The following is an 18,471-nucleotide window of genomic DNA, read 5'->3' on the forward strand; positions in this document are numbered from 1 at the left end:
AAAATTAGCCGGACGTGGTGGCAGGCACCTGTAGTCCCAGCTACTTGGGAGGCTGAGGCAGGAGAATGGTGTGAACCCGGGAGGTGGAGCTTTCAGTGAGCCGAGATTGCGCCACTGTACTCCAGCCTGGGTGACAGGGCAAGACTCTGTCTCAAAAAACAAAAACAAAAACAAAACAAAAAGAAACCCAGTGACAATGGCTTAAGTCCCCCATTTACTTTTAGGAGTTTCCAGTGCGATGGAACCGGTGCCCACGCTTGCAATCCCCACCCCAGCTTTCTTCATTCTGGCCACATAGCTTGTCTTCAGGGCTTTGTGGAAAGCGGTGCAGACAGACAGCTCTGTCCACCTGGGGCACTGATGCCATGCCAGGGCCTGTCCTGCAGCCACTGGGGTCACAGCCCTCCAGGAGTCTGGGCAGAAGACAGCGTTCATGCTGCACCTGAAACCGCTTTGCCTGTTTCTCATTCACAGAGCTCCCTTCCAGTCAAAAGCTCTGGAACCCAGGGCATGAGCCCACGTGCAGGAAGCTAGGGCCCCAAGGGGAGAGAGCTGGTTGTGGGGAGAGGCCAAGGCCGCCCAGCAGGGAGACAGAGCGAGGTCTCACCCTGACCAGTGAGTCCAAGCTACCTGTCTCACTGGGGCTCAGGGGATCCCATTCATTCTCCTTCTTCCTGGGCGCAGGGCTGCGTTTCCCAGCACCCCCTGTGGCCATGGTGACCTGGTGTTATGGATAGCAGATTGCAAACCAGTGGGGTGGGATAGGGGACCACGGGAGCCATTTTGGAGGCTGCATGAGCGCCCGGCCAGCCTGGACCCCCAGGAACTGACAAAGGTGAGGGAAGGGCACCAGCAAAGCCAGGACACCATGGGCCTCTTAGAAATGATTTGCTATTTGATGGTTCCAAATAGCATCAAAGTAATCAACGTGGGAGCAGCTCAGACCTGTGCCAAGGGGGTGGGCACCAGTTGGCACCCCCCACCACCTTTGCTGGGACCCCTCCCTGCAGCCTGGCTCCCGGTGCCCACCCGCCTTCTGGAGGCCCCAGTCCCGCCCGGCTTCTGCGCATCGCTCTCACCACAACCCTCCCGGCCCCAGTGTCTCACTCATGCCTCACACCTGGACTCCCCAATGGGGCACACCTTAGAGCGTCTCACGTGGGAAGCCCCGGGGCGGGCCCAGCCCGGTTCCGCACGTGGGCCTCCTGGGAACTGTTCCACACCTGTGCTTCTCAGGGGCGCCCGCTGTGAGTCCTGCTATGGGTGGGCAGACCACACTCTGAGAATGGGCTCCCCAGGTGGTGGCCGACACCTGTCACCTGTGCCTCCGCTTAACCCACCCTTCACCAGCACTGAGTCCCCCAGCACAGACCCCGGGATCCAACCCCCCACTGCACAGAAAGGGAAGCTGCACTTGGAGTCTGTGACAGGAGCAGGTCAGGAGCCCTGCACCAGCTGCTGCCACCAGCCCCTCCGCCTCATCCTAGCTGCCCATGGAGGAAAACCCCCGAGTCCGACCCTGACCCAGCCCCTAACCCTGACCCCCATCCTCACCCCGATCCCCATCCCCACTGAACGCCCCAAAGACCACAGCGCCCTCTGCCGACACCAGAGTCCCACTGCTGAGAAGGCTGATTGGCCCAGCGCTGTCAAACCCAGTCACGTGATCAGAGCAGGTCCTCCTCTGATTGGCCGTCCTGGGGGCACTGTGAGTGGCAGCCCGCCCGGCCTTGCTTTTGGGTGGGAGCCTGGTGCCTTCAGCCCCTGCACACCAGGTGCAAGCCCTGACTCCCGCTGCAGGGGATTCTGGGTGGCGCTGGCACCCGGGCCTCGGGGGAGCCCTGAGCCGAGCCCTTGGTGATTGAGCTGGGCCCGGAACACCTGGCCTTGGCTGTCCCCTCTCACTCTGGGGTCACTGGGTCAGGCTCTCCCTCCTACAGGATGCAGTGGACGCAGAGGGGGCTGTTAGCTGAGGAGGGGGTAGTTGAGGGACTCTTCCTTGGCGGTAGAGACAGACGTGCTGAGACTGTCTTGGGGGTTGTCCATCCTCAAACTCCCACATGGGCCCCCCAGGTCGCCCCCTCCCCACCTGCCCTGGGAAATCTCCCAGCAGCTGTTTTCTGGAACAACTGACGGCTGAGGTCAGCTGGAGGTCAGAAGGAGGGTTTGGAGCCCGGGTGGGGGTGAGGATGGGGAGGCCCCAGGAGGGGTGGGGGTGGCCCGGCCAGCCGGGAGCCACAAAGGGCAGAGAGAGTGCAGTGCCGCGGCCAGCCGCCAACGGGGCCGCCAGCAATGTGGTTTCAATCTAATTGTCCCAAAATATTGTTACAACACAAACCACGTGCCATCCACTCACCTGCAACTAATCAGCGGCAAAGCTACCGAATAAATCGGTTCCACACCCTGGGGCCGGGCAGCCCAGCATGTGAACCCGGGTGCCCGGGCTCGGACGGAGGCCAGGCGGCTTGCTGCCGGGGCCTGTTTCCTGTTGGGGCAAGAATTGTCAGGACAAGTGTGGGTACAACAGGGGACTCCTCCTCTCTTTGTGACGCCCCACTTCACGCTGGAGGCAGAGCCAGAAGGAACAGTCTCTCATGTCACAGCTGGCCCAGGCCCGACAGGCTCAGCCAGGGAGTGGGGGGCCGCACTGGGGGTCTGTTCAGGATCTGACAGCCCAGGGAGTCTCCAGTGTCCTCTCCACCCTGATCATTCTGTCCTGAGATGGTGACCCTGAGGGTCTTCACCCGTGCAGGAACATTTGCACGTCCACCCGCGGTGACAGTTAAGACAGGCGTAAAGGCCACTGAGGCCTTTGATGAGTATGATTTGAATGATTCCTCCAATACTCAGAAGAGCTAAGGAGGAAATGGAAGCTCACTGAAGACCCTGGAGCCTGGAGCCTGGACCCCAGGCCTGGTGCTGGCAGGTGGGGCCTCCCACACTTGGGTCTCTGCCGGGCAGCCTGCACACCAAAGCCCAGCTGGGTTGGAAACAGGCCCTCCTCAGGGAGCCGGCAGCCGGGCCCAGGCCTCCAGGGACAGCAGACATTCCACTAGTAAGTGTGGGGGCAGCACGCAGCCCTGACTTCTCCCAGAGCCTAGGGGCCCCCATGGCGGCCTTTCAGCTTGGCCTTGGGGGTAAATGGGGTGCCCATGGGCAGGAAAGATGGCATAACACTGGTTCCACTCACATGGGCTTCACATATGGTCACAAATAAATTCCTTGTGAGTTTGGGGATGGCCCAGCATCTCCCAGCATCCCACAGAAGGAAGGGGCCTCATCAGCTGAGGTTGCAAGAGTGTGTCTGGTACCTACCACCTCAGCACAGTTGGGTGGGTGTCGGTGGCCGCCGCTGTGGAGGGGAAGCCAGTCTCAGGCTTTGGAGGGGGCACAGGCCCCTGCCGCCCTTCCCTACCTGGTGCCTGGGCCACTTGCTCAGTGAGTCTCTCTGAAGTCCCAGCACCCACTGGCCACTCAGCAGTGGTGACTCAAGTTCCCTCACCTGTGCCTAGAGTTCCCGCACCTGTGCCTGGAGTTCCCACACCTGTGCCTGGTCCTGCAGCAGTGGTGAGTGCTCTGGAGCTGCCGTGACACAGCAGAGTGATCTGTGAGTGCTCTGGGGCTGCCGTGACGAGTGGCCACAATGCAGTAGCTTCAAGCAGCAGACCTTTATTGCCTCACAGGGCCACAGGCAGAAGCCCATAGTCAGGATGGCACATAGCTGGCTCCTTCTGGAGGCTCGGAGGGAGATCTGCTTCTGACTGTCCCAGCTCCTGGGGGCGGCTGGTAGTTCTTGGTGATCTCTGGCTTGCAGCGGCATCACTCCTATCTCTGCTGTCCTTGAGAGACCTTCCTCCCTGATGTCTCTCCCCTCTCTTCTAAGGACACATGTCATTGGATTTAGGGCCCACACTAACCCAGGAGGATCTCAACTGGAGATCCTGAAGTGAGGATCAGAGATGTGAAGCAGCCTGCCCCAAGGAGGCTTAGCTGGGAAACAGCCAAAGAGTAAAACCTGAAAGGCCACAACAGGTGCCTCATGACAGCGGTCAGATGCCTTGTGGCGTGGCCAGGGACCTGTGCTCTGACCAGGAGCCGCCGCAGTCTGCGACTCCCCTCTACAGTGGCTGGTCATGCTGCCCACCCGACTGTGCTGAGATGGTGGGCACCAGGCACACCCCTGCAACCTCGGCTGATGAGGCCCCTGCCTTCTGGGGGACCCTGAGATGCTGGAGAGATGCTGGGCCATCCCCAAACAACTGGTTCACTTGAGGCTGAGCATCATTAATGCCTGGGCATCCCCAAGTGCCACCGTGAGCCTGCATGTCTCATGACACGTGTGCAGATGTCATTCTCGGCACAGGTACTGAGGGGCGATGCGTGCACTTGGTGGCCAGGAGGGTTGCAGGGCCAGTGGTGACAGGACCAGGTTCTGTCTCAGGCTCACACTCTGAGGCTCCCCAAAACCCAAACCACGAACCAGGCAAGGCTTCAGCCTCAGCCACAGGGGAGGCCATGTCCACCAGCACCTGCCTGAGGCTGGGGTCCACCTCCAACAGGTTTCTGGCAGTGGGAAAAAGTGGAAGATGCAGGACAGAGTAAGGATCCTGCCCGACCAACCACAGCCATCTCTGCCCAGCAGCCCCGAGAGCAGGCAGAGGAGGGAGAGGAAGAGACCATGGCTGATCCCAGCCTTCCTTGCCTTGACGATTTCACCTTCCCCATCCAACATTTGAATGAGAAGCAAAGTGGGCCAGGCACCATAGCTCATGCCTGTAATCCCAGCACTTTGGGAGGCTGAGGTGGGCAGATTGCTTGAGCCCGGGAGTTTGACACCAGCCTGGGCAACACAGCAAGACTCCCGTCTCTACTAAAAATACAAAAATTAGCCAGGCATGGTGACACATGCCTGTGGTTCCAGCTCCTTGGGAGGCTAAGATGGGAGGATCACTTGAGCCTGGCAGTTTGAGGCTGCAGTGAGCCGTGATTGTGCCACTTGCACTCCAGCCTGAGCAACAGAGCAAGACCCTGTCTTTAAAAAACAAAAAAGACAAAGTGGAAGCATTGCCTGCTATCCCTGCTGCCAACAGGCCTGGCTCTCAGAAGGTGTGGGCTGCTGGGTGCCGCAGGTGGGCCCCTCCTGGCCTTGCACAGGGTCCCCCAACCTTTTTTTTTTTTTTGAGACAGAATCTCGCTCTGTCGCACAGGCTGGAGTGCTGGAGTGCAGTGGCTGATCTTGGCTCACTGCAACCTTCACCTCCCGGGTTCAAGCGACTCTCCTGCCTCAGCCTCCCAAGTAGCTGGGATTACAGGTCCCCTCCACCATGCCCGGCTAGCTTTTGTCTTTTTATAGAGATGGGGTTTCACCATGTTGGCCAGGCTGGCCTCAAATTCCTGACCTCAGGTGTTCCACCCGCCTTGGCCTCCCAAAGTACTGGGGTTGTAGGCATGAGTCACCGCACCCGGCCTATGCTCCACTTTTTGAGAGGTCATCAAACCCCACTTGCTTTTTCAATCCAGATTTTAACCTTTGGGGGAAAAGAAAGATTTTTGTATCTATTCCTGGGCCAAGGGGGGGCCTGTAGGGTGAGGAACAGCCAGGAGCAGCTCAGGTGGGAGCAGTGGCCTCCAAGACCACATGATCTGGACACAGCATGGCAAGCAGACCAAAGCAGCCAGGACTGTCTGGAGGGCCTCAGTTCTGCTCCTCCCCAGCTGCGGGATCTGAGCAGGAGGTCTCCTCACTCTGCACCTCAGTTTCCTCATCTTTATCTGGGGACGGAGCAGCCTCTACCTCTCAGAGCTAGTTGCGATCATGGCGGCAGCTAAGGCCCAGCACTGGTATGCAGTGGGGGCTCAATAGAGCCAGTCCCCACTCGCCACAGGCTTGCCTGGGGGAGACAGGCGCAGATCAGCCCCCAGGTCCATTTTACAGCAGGGCTGATCCCACCCAGCTCACCCTCACCTCCCCGGAAGCCTCCACCCTTCACCCCATGCATCTTCTCCTCTGAATCTCCCACAGGGTCTCCAGGGCAGGGGCAGGGCTGGCAAGGGCAGGGCTGGCAAGGACAGAGCTCACAGCCCCATAGGGAGGACACAGTACCCGCAAGAGGGACTGGGCAAGAGGTGGACAGGCAGGGGGTGGAGGCATTCTGTGTGCCCCAGAGCCTGAGTTCAGAGGCTGTCAGCAGCCCGGGCTGGGCAGTAGTGTGGGCGTCTCTCCTGCAGGGCAGCCTCTGCACCTTCCTGCAGGCCTGCAGCGGCCCTTCCCTGATGGACACCTGGCTCCGGGCCCGGGGTCGGGGTGGGGCCTCGCATGGCTCACTTGATTTGTAAGAGTCCAAGGCCATCGGCCATGGCCACACTAGCCCTCCTGGGAGCCAAGGCAGCTTAAGGACAAGCTGTGTATGAGGACGGCGAGGCCCGGGGAGAAGAGGCTGGCCCAGGGCTACCTGGGTCCACAGAGTAGGGGCAGGGAACTTGAAGATGAGCCCCCAAGGGACTGTGATGGGGGCAATTCCAGGAGAGGCGTGGGCAGGTGCGGGGCTGGAAAGAGGCCCGTCCTGGTTCCCTTGCCCTGCACACTGTGTCCAGGGTGGCAGACCCGGGCTGCCTGGTGAGGCTGCTTCTGGATACCTGAGGAAGGTTGGGCTGGGGACTCCACCTCTCCTCAAAGCCACAGCCTCCCTGCTCTGGGGCTGCACCTCGGGAAAATCCCTGCCTGGGTTACCCCAGCTGGGGACTCAGACTCTCTTTGGGCCCTACAGGAAGGGCTGGCTAGCCCCCAGGCCAGAAGGGCCGGCCGTGACCCACAGATGGCCCCAACACACTGTAAAACACGCATGATTTATTTTAGTGTGTGTTAGAAAAATAAAGCCAACACATCAAGCCTGCAATTTCGCAGATACTAACACTTCAGACGAGGAAAAAAGAAGGCCATGATATGGCAGAGCGCTGTGGAGCGAGTGAGGTCTGGGATGCGTAGGCCTGGACGGCCGAGGCTTGGAAACCCCCTCCCCTCCCCGCCCTTTCCCACCATGCAGGGGCCCAGCTGGCCCTCAGCCCACTCAACCCGCCAGAGGAGGGAGGAGGGTCTGGGCCATGTGGGAGTTTCTCCCCAGAGGCCTGAGGCAGCTTCTCTCCTCTCCCAGGAAGGGGCTGGCCCAGGCCCAGCTAGGGTGCTCCCAGCCCAGCTCCCACCCGCCAGTCTTTCCCGTTTGTCAGGCAGGCTGGCGGGCTGGGCTGGTGACTCATGGATGGCTGGGCCATCGGCCCTGCACGCCTGCCCCCGGCGAAGTGAGAAACCTGACCAGGCTCCAGCGCAGACAGGAAACCCCACCCCAGGGCCAGCAGTGGGACAGGTGTGGCTGGGCAGCCGCCCTCCATCCCCACACAGGCCTCGGGCAGTGTGTCTGAACGGCCTGGTCTTCTCTGCAGCACTGATACACCAGCTGCCTCTCCCCAGCCCAGAACTGGGGATCCAGCGTCCTCCGTGCTGACCCCAGGCTCTGCTCTCCTTGGGAAGCACCCACTTTGACAGTGGGGCCGAGGACTGGGGTTCCCACCCTTCTCTGCCCAGTGGGCTTTGCGGCCTCAGGCAGGTTGCATCAGCTCGGCCTAAGCTTCTCATCTCTGCAGGGTCCATCAGTTCAACAAGCATTTGTGGGTTCCTGAGACCTGGGGGCTCCACTCCCCCACCTAAGTCCACAATAGCCCGGGCACCACCCACATCTCCCTCTTACCTGGAGCAGAGGGGCGGGTGTTCCGAGCCTTGGGGCCCAGGGTCAGTCACACTGAGGGGGGCCAGGAAAGCTCCCAGGGATGTGGCAGTCCCTTCCTAGGGGGCCTCTCCTGCAGCAGCTGCCTTGAGAGTCCAGAGCCTGCAGCAGAGCCTGGTGGGGTGGCTAGGCCACTGCTATCTGGCTTCACTGCTCTCTTCCACCATTCCTCCCAGGCTACCCAGAAGGACGGGAGGGGCAGGGTACTGGCAGCAGCAAGAGAGAACCCGCCCTGGAGGGCCCCGCACGGGAACTCCAGCCTCCAGAGCCAGCAGAGGCCTCACAGAGGACGCGCTGTTGGAGGGCCAGGAGCAAACTCCCAGCAGAGCACAATGCAGAGGTGACCAGCCCGGGGCACATCAGCCACTGAAAAACCCAATGCTGGGCGCTGCGGTGGGGATCTAGGGTTGAGGGTCTCTCAGACAGCCCCCAGGCTCATCCCCATGCGTATGCTTTGAGCTGATGGGGACGCAGTGTTCACAGTCCTGACAGGAGGCAGGCGTGACCCCGGTCGGGGAGCAGACTTGGCCCTCTCCACACCCCCAGGGCAGAAAGCCCCGTTCAGAGGTACCAGGCAGCAGGCACAGGCCAGCATCCGAATTCGTAACAAGCATCCGGAACCCCGCATGATGCAGGTCTGAGAATCCATCCCGGGTTCCAGCCCAGCCATCATTTTCAGAGAATATGGGCCCTGTCCCAAGCCACCAGCCATTGCCAACGGGCACCCGGAGGGAGGGAAGAAGGGGTGCCCGCCAGCTTGCGGAACCAACAAGGGCTTGGTGCTGCTGGTGGGGGTTGCCCCGGGCAGACGTTAAGGAAGGAGAGGAGGGGGCTGGGACTCTGGCCAGGGAGGCCGTGTCCTCTGCACCAGGCAGAACAGGGGGCTGGGCCGCCCTCCGCCTGGATCTGGCTGGGGCTGGGATGCGAGCTCCGGGAACAGGTCCCAGCCCTCACCTGCCTGGCCTGCTTCTTGCCAGGGGAAGGGGCTCAGGAAGGTTTCCGAGCTGCCCCACGCCCCCGCCTGGAGTTCCTGACCCTCAGGGGAAGCTGAGGCTACAGAGAGCACCCAGTGCAAAGGACCTGGTGGCTGGACCCAGAGCCCTTGTCCCCAGGTCCCCGCTCCTCCCCACTGCCCTGTCCCGGGTCTCCCACCGTCCCACGGGGCCACATCATCTTCTGCTCCTGCTGAGTTCCCCTTCACATTTGAAAAGCAAATTACAGGTCGGGCGCGGTGGCTCACGCCTGTAATCCCAGCACTTTGGGAGGCCGAGACGGGCGGATCACGAAGTCAGGAGATCGAGACCATCCTGGCTAACACGGTGAAACCCCGTCTCTGCTAAAAATACAAAAAACTAGCCGGGCGAGGTGGCGGACGCCTGTAGTCCCAGCTACTCGGGAGGCTGAGGCAGGAGAATGGTGTAAATCTGGGAGGCAGAGCTTGCAGTGAACCAAGAAAAAGAAAAGCAAATTACAGGAGGGAGAAGGCAAACCCGGAGTGAACAGGGGCCTCCTAGGCCTCCTTGGACCCCTGGGGGAGCCGAGGAGGGCTTCTATAGGCCGACTGGGATCTCAGGGGCAGAATAGGGGCCCTCAGCCCACAGCCGAGGGCGACTCTAATCAGCAGAGATGGCCCAGCATGCTTTATCCTCAGCCGCACAGGGCCACCTGTGGGGAAGGGGGTGGGGGCCTGACTGGCTGGGTCAGCCGCCCCGTCAAAGCCAGGGGCCACCAGGAGCAGGGCTGGGTGGTGCAGAGCAGCCATGTCCTGGGGGAGGGAGGTCTGGCTCTGCTCCTTCCAGCTGCAGGCCCTGGGCAGCCGCAACCTCTGGGAGCCTGCCTGTCCCTCTCCTGAGGTCTGGGTTTTGCCAGCACAGAGCAGGGATGTCAGCAATGTGCCCAGCCTGGCGCAGGCCCAGGGCAGGCCCTCTCTCCACAGGTGTCCTCTGGCTCTGCTCTATCAGTTCTATGACGACATGGCTGGCACCAGGGTCTGAGGGCTTTGATGCCGGGGAACATCCTTGCACCTCTGCAGCAGATGTGAAAGTCTGTGGAGCCCGGGGACCTGGAGCAGGTGGCCTGGGTGGGGCTGCTGCCTTCCTGGTCGGGACCAGATTCTCCTCCCTGGCTGGACAGCCCTGGGCGCAGCGTTCGAATACCCAACATTTCAACTCTGCTCTGTGCAATGGGAGTGATTCTAGCCGTGCTGGATCAAGGCATGGTTGGGAGGCTTGGGTGAGGTCATGTGTTCCACGGTCCTGTCCACACAAAGGTCATGTAGCCTTGGGGGGCACTGGAGCGGCAGGTGTGGTTTTGGGGACCTGCCATGGGCCACAGCCCTGGACCAAGCCAGACCATCGGGGCTCTTTTCCTCGAATTTGAACGCTGAGCTGAGGGACACTGGGGTTGTGCTGGGGCCACTGCTGTTGGGGCCTGAACAATGCCTTCCCTCTGCCCTCCCAGCTGCAAGCCCCAACCAAATACCTGCTCCCGGCTTCAGTTAGTCAGAGTCCACTTCTGGCACCTGCAGTCAGATTGATTGATTGATTGATTGATTTGAGACAGAGTCTTGCTCTGCTGCCCAGGCTGCAGGGCAGTGGTGAGAACAAGGCTCATTGCAGCCTCGACCTTCTGGACTCAAGCGATCCTCAGCCTCCCAAGTAGCTGGGTCTACAGGCACACAGCACCACGCCTGGCTAATTTTTGTGTTTTTTGTAGAGACGGGCTCTCACTATATTGCCCAGCCTGGGCTCAAGCAATCCTCCTGCCTTGGCTTCCCAAAGTGCTGGGATTACAGGCGTGAACCACCATGCCAGGCAAAAGTGTCTTTGCACATCTACACAAATAAAATGTATTTCTGTACGTACACTGGTTTTGTACCCAGCAGCCCTTTTAAAAAATATTGTGTCACATTGGCTTCCTCTCTTACTTCTTGCTCCTCCTTTATGTAAAACTGCGGAATCTTTTGAGTGTCAGTTGCAGACACCTTGACACTTCACCCTAAATACTTTAGTGTCAAATGTCTGAGAACACCAGCCTGCCTCCAGCAGCATGCCTGGGGAAACGCAATGCCACACAGAACGAAGCACAGCCCCGCGGCCCCGCCTGCTGGGTGTAAACTTCCCGGTCAGCTCCGTGGCTCGCCAGAGCAGTCCCACCCCAAGCCTCATTCAGGATCCTATCCAGAGTCTCCCGTTAGCCTCCTCTCATCTATAACGTGCACCGCACCCTTTTGCCTTTTTAAAAACATTGTCCTTTTCTGAGCATCTGGAGTGGCGATTCCAAGAATGCCTCTGGATCCGACTCCCCTGTGCTCAGTGCAGCTCAAGCGTCCCAGGCAGGAGCATCACTTAGGGGCTGCTGAGCCACCCGAGGGAAGGCAAGCCTGGGAGAGGCAGTCCCACAGCCGTTGGCCTGCCACTCGGGGCCTCTCATGGCCTCTCCCCTGGTGCCATCTCCTACCCCAGAGCTGGAGAGCAGGCCTGGGGAGTGGCCTCTCAGACCTGTCCCTTTGATGGACTTGGGGCTCCTTCAGGGGCACCTGCCTCTTGTTTCTCCCCTAAGCAGGCAGAGGGTGACTGGCAGAGACCAGAGGGGATCCCTGATGGCTGGAAGCGAGGGGAACAGTGCAGAGAGAGCACAGCTCAAGATGGGGCACTCTCCCTGGGTGTCGGGCCGCTGCCTGACCCTCAAACCAAGGGGAGTGTCTGAGAGTCAGGCAGGAGGGCCGGGTGCAGAGGCAGGCCCGGGAGGCATCCGGACGGGAACCAGTCCACCTTCTCCTGAGAAAAGGCTCACAGAGATGGCAAGCATCCCAGCTGAGGCCACTTGGGGCATGGGGTGACCCTGTGGTCCAGTTGGGTACAGAAGGAAGGTGGGACCGGCCCTCCATCGGCGGCAGCCAGGAGTGCTGGGAGACAGAGGGGGAGGTGTCATCACATCCTGGGGTGGACTCCCATGGGGTGGGTGGAGGAGAGGGAACGCTTCCTGTGGCAAGGCTCTCTCATCTCTGTCTTGGAACTGCTGCGTGGGTGTGGGGTCGCCACTTCGCAGCGAGCTCTGGCTATCAGGTGGTGTGTGGTCTGGAGCTGTCAGGGCCCGAGGAGGTGCCCCAGCACTTGGCAACAGCAGAGGCCCGTCACCTTCTCAGGCAGAGGGTGAGGAAAGAGGGTGCTGCTGGAACTGGCAAGAGGGGCCTTGAGCACGGGGGCCCGAGGTGGGCGAGACATGCTCGCCCTGCTCCCTCCCCCTGCCCTCAGGCTTCCCTCTGGCTCCAGTGCCCAGAAGCCACCGTTAGGCACAGGCATGGGGTCGCCTCCAGGCTCTGAGCAGGGTGGGGACCCGGGCTATGGCCCCCGCTTCTCCAGCCCAGCAGCCACTCCAGCCTGGCCCCTTCACTCAGATCAATAAACAAGGGTAGGAACGAATTCCATTTCGGTGAAGCATCAATAAAGAGCAGATTCCCAAGCCCTAGGATTGGGTCCACGGCCAACTCTGCAGAGCTGAGGGCCCCCAGTGGGCCAGCTCTGGCACCTGTTAGGACCCGCCTGGGGGGACGGGGAGGAGTCATGGGCCTCCTGAGGTCCACCCTGACTCCCAGGTCACCCTGCAAGGCCAGCACCGCCCTTCTGATCCCCCAGTGCTGTGGCCTGGGAATAGCCAACCCCAGCCTGGGACGAAGCAGGTAAGGCCCGGGAGGAGGGGACTGCCGAGCTTCCCCAGGAGTTTGGGAGCTGCTCATGGCTTGTCTCAGTTCTCCAGCTGGCTGTGGACCTGGGATGGATGAGAACAAGGAGGGAGCCAGCCAGAGGTCAGGGAAGCTGGGCACAGGGTGGAGCAGGGGCCCAGTGTGGCATGAGACACCTGGAGCTGGAGAAGCTGTGCCAGCGGCAGGTTCAGCAGGACTTGCTGAACCCCAAGGGTGGGGTGTGGACAGGGAGATCACCCTGCTCGGGAGACAGCAACCCCCCTCTACCATCCACACCCTCACTCCACATCCCATGGGACCCCTGCTGGGATAGCAGTCTCTGCAAAATGCCCTTAAGTCCACAGAAACCGCCAAAGCTTTCCTGAGACCAGGGACATTAACCGGGGACATTATCTGCAACAATGGGGACCACACCTGGTGCACCGAGGTCTCCAATCCTCGAGGGGGGAGGTGCGTGAGAGCAGAGGGGACGGGAGCCCTGAGTTCCTGAGCTAATGCTACAGAGTCACCACTAGACTAGCACATCAGGTGGATCTAACCAGGCCCCAGGGAGGCTCTGCAGAACGTGGATGGGGTCAGAGCACGCTCTTCCCAGCAACGTCCAAGAGGCATTGGCCCCGCTGCCCTGGCCTGATGCGGGCTCCAGAGCTGTGGGGTGCAGTGTGAGCCCTTGGCTCTGAGAAGCTGTTCTCCCCAGTCTGCCTCGTCTGGGAAGCCAGGTCAGCTACCTGGCTGAGGGCCATGGGCACTATCCTGGGCAGGAGGAGGGACCTGCCATGTGCCCTGCCAGGATGATGATGTTCATTAATCTGCAAAATATTGTGTCTTAGATAAGGGTAGGCTTCTTAGTCAGACAAACCTAGTTTCAATCCTGCTGTGTGGCCTTGGGCAAATTACTGACCCTCTCTGTGCCTCATCTTTAATGTGATTTCCATGGCAGGGCAGTCATGGGGACCCCATGTGCTAATGATATAAATGGACCAAGTACAGGTAGGTGCTGGCCTGTGCCAACTTTCTCTTCCTTCTCCTCTCCCTTCCTACCCCATGTCACTGTGGCCAAGGGACAAGGTGGTTGGAGGTCTCCATGAGGTACCTGGGGCTGGCACTCTTGGCTGGCATAAGCCCGCCAGGCTCTGGGAATGGTCAGCCCTGCTCGGAGTGGGCAGATGGGTAGGCATGGCCAAGGGCCGGAGGTGGTCACAGGTAAGCTGCCGGCGGCAAAGGGCAGCCTCTCACCTGGCCTCTGGTGAGAGGAGAAGCCCTGCCCAGCCGTGGCAGTAAGCTGGGAGCGCATCAGTGGCCCTGCCCTGCTCTTTCCCCTAATGTGAGCTTCTCCCCCACCCTCCCTGAGCAAGCCTAGTTGCTCCAGACTCAGGCGGTCACATTCCACTACTGCAGGAATGCTGGGGGGCTGGGGCCGGGCCGGGTTGCACCCAGGGCCACCCATGTGCCCCCACCCACGAGAAGCAGCACAAAGTCCCCCCTCCCCCACCCCTGTCTGTCCCCCTTCAGGTCTGGCTCTGATCTCTGGCTCTCCAGGGGAAATTTCCTTGTGGAGTTAGTGGAGTCGGCTTTGCTGACAACAGACAGTGGGGCCTATAATAGGCTAAGAATATTATCTCTGCACCTAGGAAACCCCCACCATTCACTACTTATTCATCCACCCACCCACCCATCTATCTATCCACCCGCCACCCACACATCTATCCACCCGCCAACCCACCCATCTACCCACCCATCCACCCACCCATTTATCTATCCACCCACCCACCCACCTACCCTTCTATCCACCCCCCATCCATCCATCCATTCACCCTTCCACCCACCAATTCACCTATCCATCCATCCACCCACCTACCCATCTATCCACCCCATCCACCCACCCATCCACCCACTCATCTATCCGCCCACCCATCCACCCCACCCATCCATCCACTCACCCATCCACCACATCCACTTATCCATCCATCCACCCATCCACCCTATCCAACCATCCACCCATCCACCCATCCAACCATCTACCCTTCCAACCATCCATCCATCCACCCATCCACCACATCCACCCATCCATCCACCCATCCAACCATCCAACCATCTACCCATCCAACCATCCAACCATCCACCCATCCACCCATCCAACCATCCAACCATCCACCCATCCAACCATCCAACCATCCACCCATGCACCCATCCAACCATCCATCCTATCCATCCACCCATCTGTCCTTCCATTCAATAAATGCTTCATGAGGGAAGAGACCCACCCTCCAGAGCTGACCCTGCAGCCCAGACCAGGTCTTCTGGCATGGTCGTTGGACCGCCTGGGTCAGACCACGTGGGGTCCTGGTGATCACATCGACACCTCCTAAGCTCTACTTTCCAGGGCTGGACCTGGGCATCTGCATTTTCACCGAGGTCCTCTGAGGACCACATACTGATGCTTTTTTCCACAGGCGCTGAAGGCCCAGCCAAAGAGCTGACAAAGCAATGGACGGTGGCAAGGTTCTGCCAGGGGCCCAGCCGTGGCTCAGGAGGTGCAGAGATCTGAGCAGAGGCCTCTAAGCTCCGCCCATTCCCCACCAGCCTGGCACAAGGTCCATCAAGGCCAGAGTTCTGGAATGTAGGGGATTTGGGGCTACACTTCCTTTAGGACAGGGGAGTCCTGGGGACAAGGTCCCCAACCCTGTGCACCCGTTGGTGGCCCGGCACTTGTCTCCAAAGGGAGGGCTCCAAAGTTGGGGCAGGCTGCCTGGGTCCCAGCTGGGCCCTGCTCTGGCCTCCTGGCTCTCCTTTCAGGCCCCTTCCCCAAGGGCCCATCCCCTGCCCGGCCTGAGCTTCAGTCCGGGCTCACACCCTTCCCTGTTTCACTCATGTGGGCTTTTCCAGGGTCAGTGAGAGACCCTGGGGACCCCATCCAGCCCAGGCCACACAGCAAGAGGGGAACTGCTTGCCTGGGCCGGGTGTGGGTGTGGGAATGGCTGGAATCCTTCCAAGGTGCCCTTGCCTTCACCCCGTGCCCCCATGGTCCTGCACCTGGGCACTGGGGTTGCAGAGCTGCTGAATTGCATGGGGGACCCTCACCCTTAGATCTGGTTCATGCTAATGGCTTTTCAGGGGTCCTCTGATGCACCCAGGCCCTCCTCCCAGCTGGCCTGATTAGCAATGAGTGCAACACCGGGAAAATTATTAATTTCCATCCCTCAAGTTTACTTCTGGGAAAGTTTGCCAATTAACTTGGCAAGCTAAGGCTCCCAGAATAAAAGGCAAAGGGAGGGAGAGGCACTGGGATGGTCCTTGGTGGGAGGGGCAGCAGGTGCAGACTCCATCCTCAGGAGCAGGGGTGGGGTGGCCTTGGACAGGGCTGGGGCCACTGGCTGGGAGTGGCCTAAAGTGAAACGAGGAGGTACCCTGCAGCGCCCCCCCCGCCCGCCATACCAAGGGTGGCCCCACACACGGCTGCGCTGCATCTGGCTAAAACTCGTGGGGGCCTGGAAGTGGGATGTTGGTCTCAAACTCTGGAACTCAAGTGAGCCTCCAGCCTTGGCCTCCCAAAGTGCTGGGATTACAGGCCCGGCCCCTTCTTCTGTACAAAGCCAGCCCCCCGCCCAACCCCAATGCTAGGCTCCACACTTCCCAGAAGGCTTTCCCCCTCTCTTCCCCTCTCTTCCCAGAAAGTGGTTTGCTTTGGCCCAGTCACTAGGGGTGAAATGTTGTTGTCACGATTTCAGCTCCTGCCTTGCCCTGAGGTCTGTGTGTGGGTTGGGGAGGGGGCAGCGGGATGGTGCCCCTTCCCAGCCAAGCAGCCTCTGCACAGTGGATGTGCAGCCTCGAGGAGGCAGATGCCAGGTGCAGAAGGAAGCCAAGGGGACCCACCTGGAGAAGTTTCTGGGCCCTCAGGCCTTGGCACTGACTACGGGGCCCTGGCTGGGCAGATGGTGCCAGGAGGGACACTGGACTCTCCCAAGGGTAGAAGAAATAACCAATCCCCAGACAACAAGGCTGCTTCCTCTGTGGCCAGATCCAAGGCAGGGCTCCTGAAGAGGGGGCCAGAGACACTGGGCCAGCTGCTTTTGGACCCAAGGGACCTGTCCAGATGCCTGTGGGGGTGCAGGGAGTGAGGGGAGCCACCGTACCCAAGGTCACAGCATCCCCGGGAAATGGTCCTGCCTAGCAGGCTTCCGGATGTCTGGCTCAGGAATGTTTCCCCAGGCCCACTCTGTAGTGGCCAGGGACAGAATGGGCAAGGCCACGGCTTTTTAAAAGGCAGCCAGAACATTTGTCTTCTGCCAGAGTAAGGCCATGGCTGTGCCCTCCACGTCCCCGGCACTTCCCACTACCCCAGGCTCACCTCATCTCCGGTGCCTCCTAATGGAGGCACTGTGGCCCAGCCCCTCCAGCAATGTCCCAACAGCCCCCATCAAGCCCCAGAAGTACTCAGAAACATAAATTAAAACAAATTGCATTTAAAAACTACAAATAGGGGCCATTTTATTGTTTTTTATTGCATAACAGCCATTAATAAAGCATAGTCCCTGCACCTTAATTGCCTGGAGACTAAAGTTCAATTCCTGTCCTCCATGCAGGCTGGGGATGCCATTGTCACAGCCACATACCTGGGGTAATACAAGTGTAAATACTTTATGGGCAGGATGAGGGGCTTGGGAGAGGGCCCTGCTGCCCACAGGGCAGGGCGGGTCCTGGAGCTCTCCGCTGGGAGGAGCCGCTGCCCCGCAATGACGACGACACTGATGATGGGGTAGCAGATCCTGGGACCAACTGGACGTGAAGAGGCCACTCCCACTGGGGTAGAATGAGGTAGGGGCTGAGACCCTCCTGCCTCCCCTTCCTGACCAAGGAGGGCCCCTGCAGGAGAAGGAGATGCAGGCACAGGATTGGCTGTATGAGGGTCCCAGCAGTCCACACACACGAGCGCACACATGCACGTGCACACACACACACCCTGGACCCCTGTGACAGGGAAGCAGAACAGGAGGCCAAGAGCAGCCACACACGATAGGACTGGCTGACCGGGCTGCCCAGAGCCCTTCCTGGGTTCAGCCTCTTTCCTGGGCTTCTCCTCCCACTGGAGGAAGGGCCGGGAGGGCAGAGGTCCGTCCTCTTTCCACACTAAGCACCCACACTCTGCAAGGATGTGTGAGCCAGAAGCTGTGCTAAGCAGTCAGGGCTCCCCAGTTGCCCTTGCCAGACAGGTGGGCCCAGCAACTGCTTCCCACCTGAACCCACTGCACAGCCTGCCAGGTGGGGGCAGGCTGGAGCGGGGTCAGCGGCACTGGGGGGATGGGCGGTGTGCAGAGCCCAGCAGTCGCCTGGCCGCGAGCCCCTTCCCCTCCCCCTCCTCAACCCCCTCTTCTATCCCAGGGCCCAGCTTGGTTAATCTTTAACTGCTTCTGGGCCAGCGCTGACCCCAAAAGCAAACACAGCAGAATTCCTGGGGCGGAGGCCAGTCTTCCAAGTAGGGCTGGGCAGTGGTGTCTTTTTTTTTTTTTTTTTTCCAGACGGAGTCTCGCTTTGTCGCCCAGGCTCGAGTGCAGTGGTGTGATCTCGGCTCACTGTAACCTCCGCCTCCCGGGTTGAAATCATTCTCCTGCCTCAGCCTCCCGAGTACCTGGGACTACAGGCGCCCACCACCACGCCCGGCTAATTTTTTGTATTTTTAGTGGGGATGGGTTTTACCTTGTTAGCCAGGATGGTCTCGATCTCCTGACCTCGTGATCCGCCCGCCTTGGCCTCCCAAAGATTACAGGCGTGAGCCACCGCGCCCTGCCCTAGTTTTTGTATTTTTAGTAGAGAGGGGGTTTCACCATATTGTCCAGGCTGATCTCAAACTTCTGACCTAGTGATCTGCCCTCCTCGGCCTCCCACAGTGCTGGGATTAGAGGCATGAGCCACTGCGTCCAGCCTGCAGTGGTGTGTTAAAGGAGGCACTGGGTGAGGGTCACTGGGGAGGGCTCCGGGTGGGTGGGGTGT

General features: G+C 60.1%; 2 protein-coding genes across 2 annotated transcripts in view; one reads left to right on the forward strand and one right to left on the reverse strand.

The window, feature by feature from the left end:
• TMEM105 (transmembrane protein 105) overlaps positions 1 to 12,004 on the reverse strand; it is a 20,764-nt gene extending 8,760 nt beyond the window's left edge. Inside the window, exon 1 of the mRNA XM_011933287.1 lies at positions 11,918 to 12,004. Coding sequence (XP_011788677.1) covers positions 11,918 to 12,004 — 87 coding nt within the window. The remainder of the gene's footprint in view (positions 1 to 11,917) is intronic.
• Positions 12,005 to 12,629: 625 nt separating this feature from the next.
• BAHCC1 (BAH domain and coiled-coil containing 1) overlaps positions 12,630 to 18,471 on the forward strand; it is a 136,444-nt gene continuing 130,602 nt past the window's right edge. The window contains exon 1 of the mRNA XM_011933294.1: positions 12,630 to 12,696. Within this exon, the coding sequence (XP_011788684.1) occupies positions 12,630 to 12,696 (67 nt within the window). The remainder of the gene's footprint in view (positions 12,697 to 18,471) is intronic.

The sequence above is a fragment of the Colobus angolensis genome, unplaced genomic scaffold (genome assembly GCF_000951035.1).
Source record: "Colobus angolensis palliatus isolate OR3802 unplaced genomic scaffold, Cang.pa_1.0 Scaffold1, whole genome shotgun sequence".
Classification (NCBI taxonomy): domain Eukaryota; kingdom Metazoa; phylum Chordata; class Mammalia; order Primates; family Cercopithecidae; genus Colobus; species Colobus angolensis.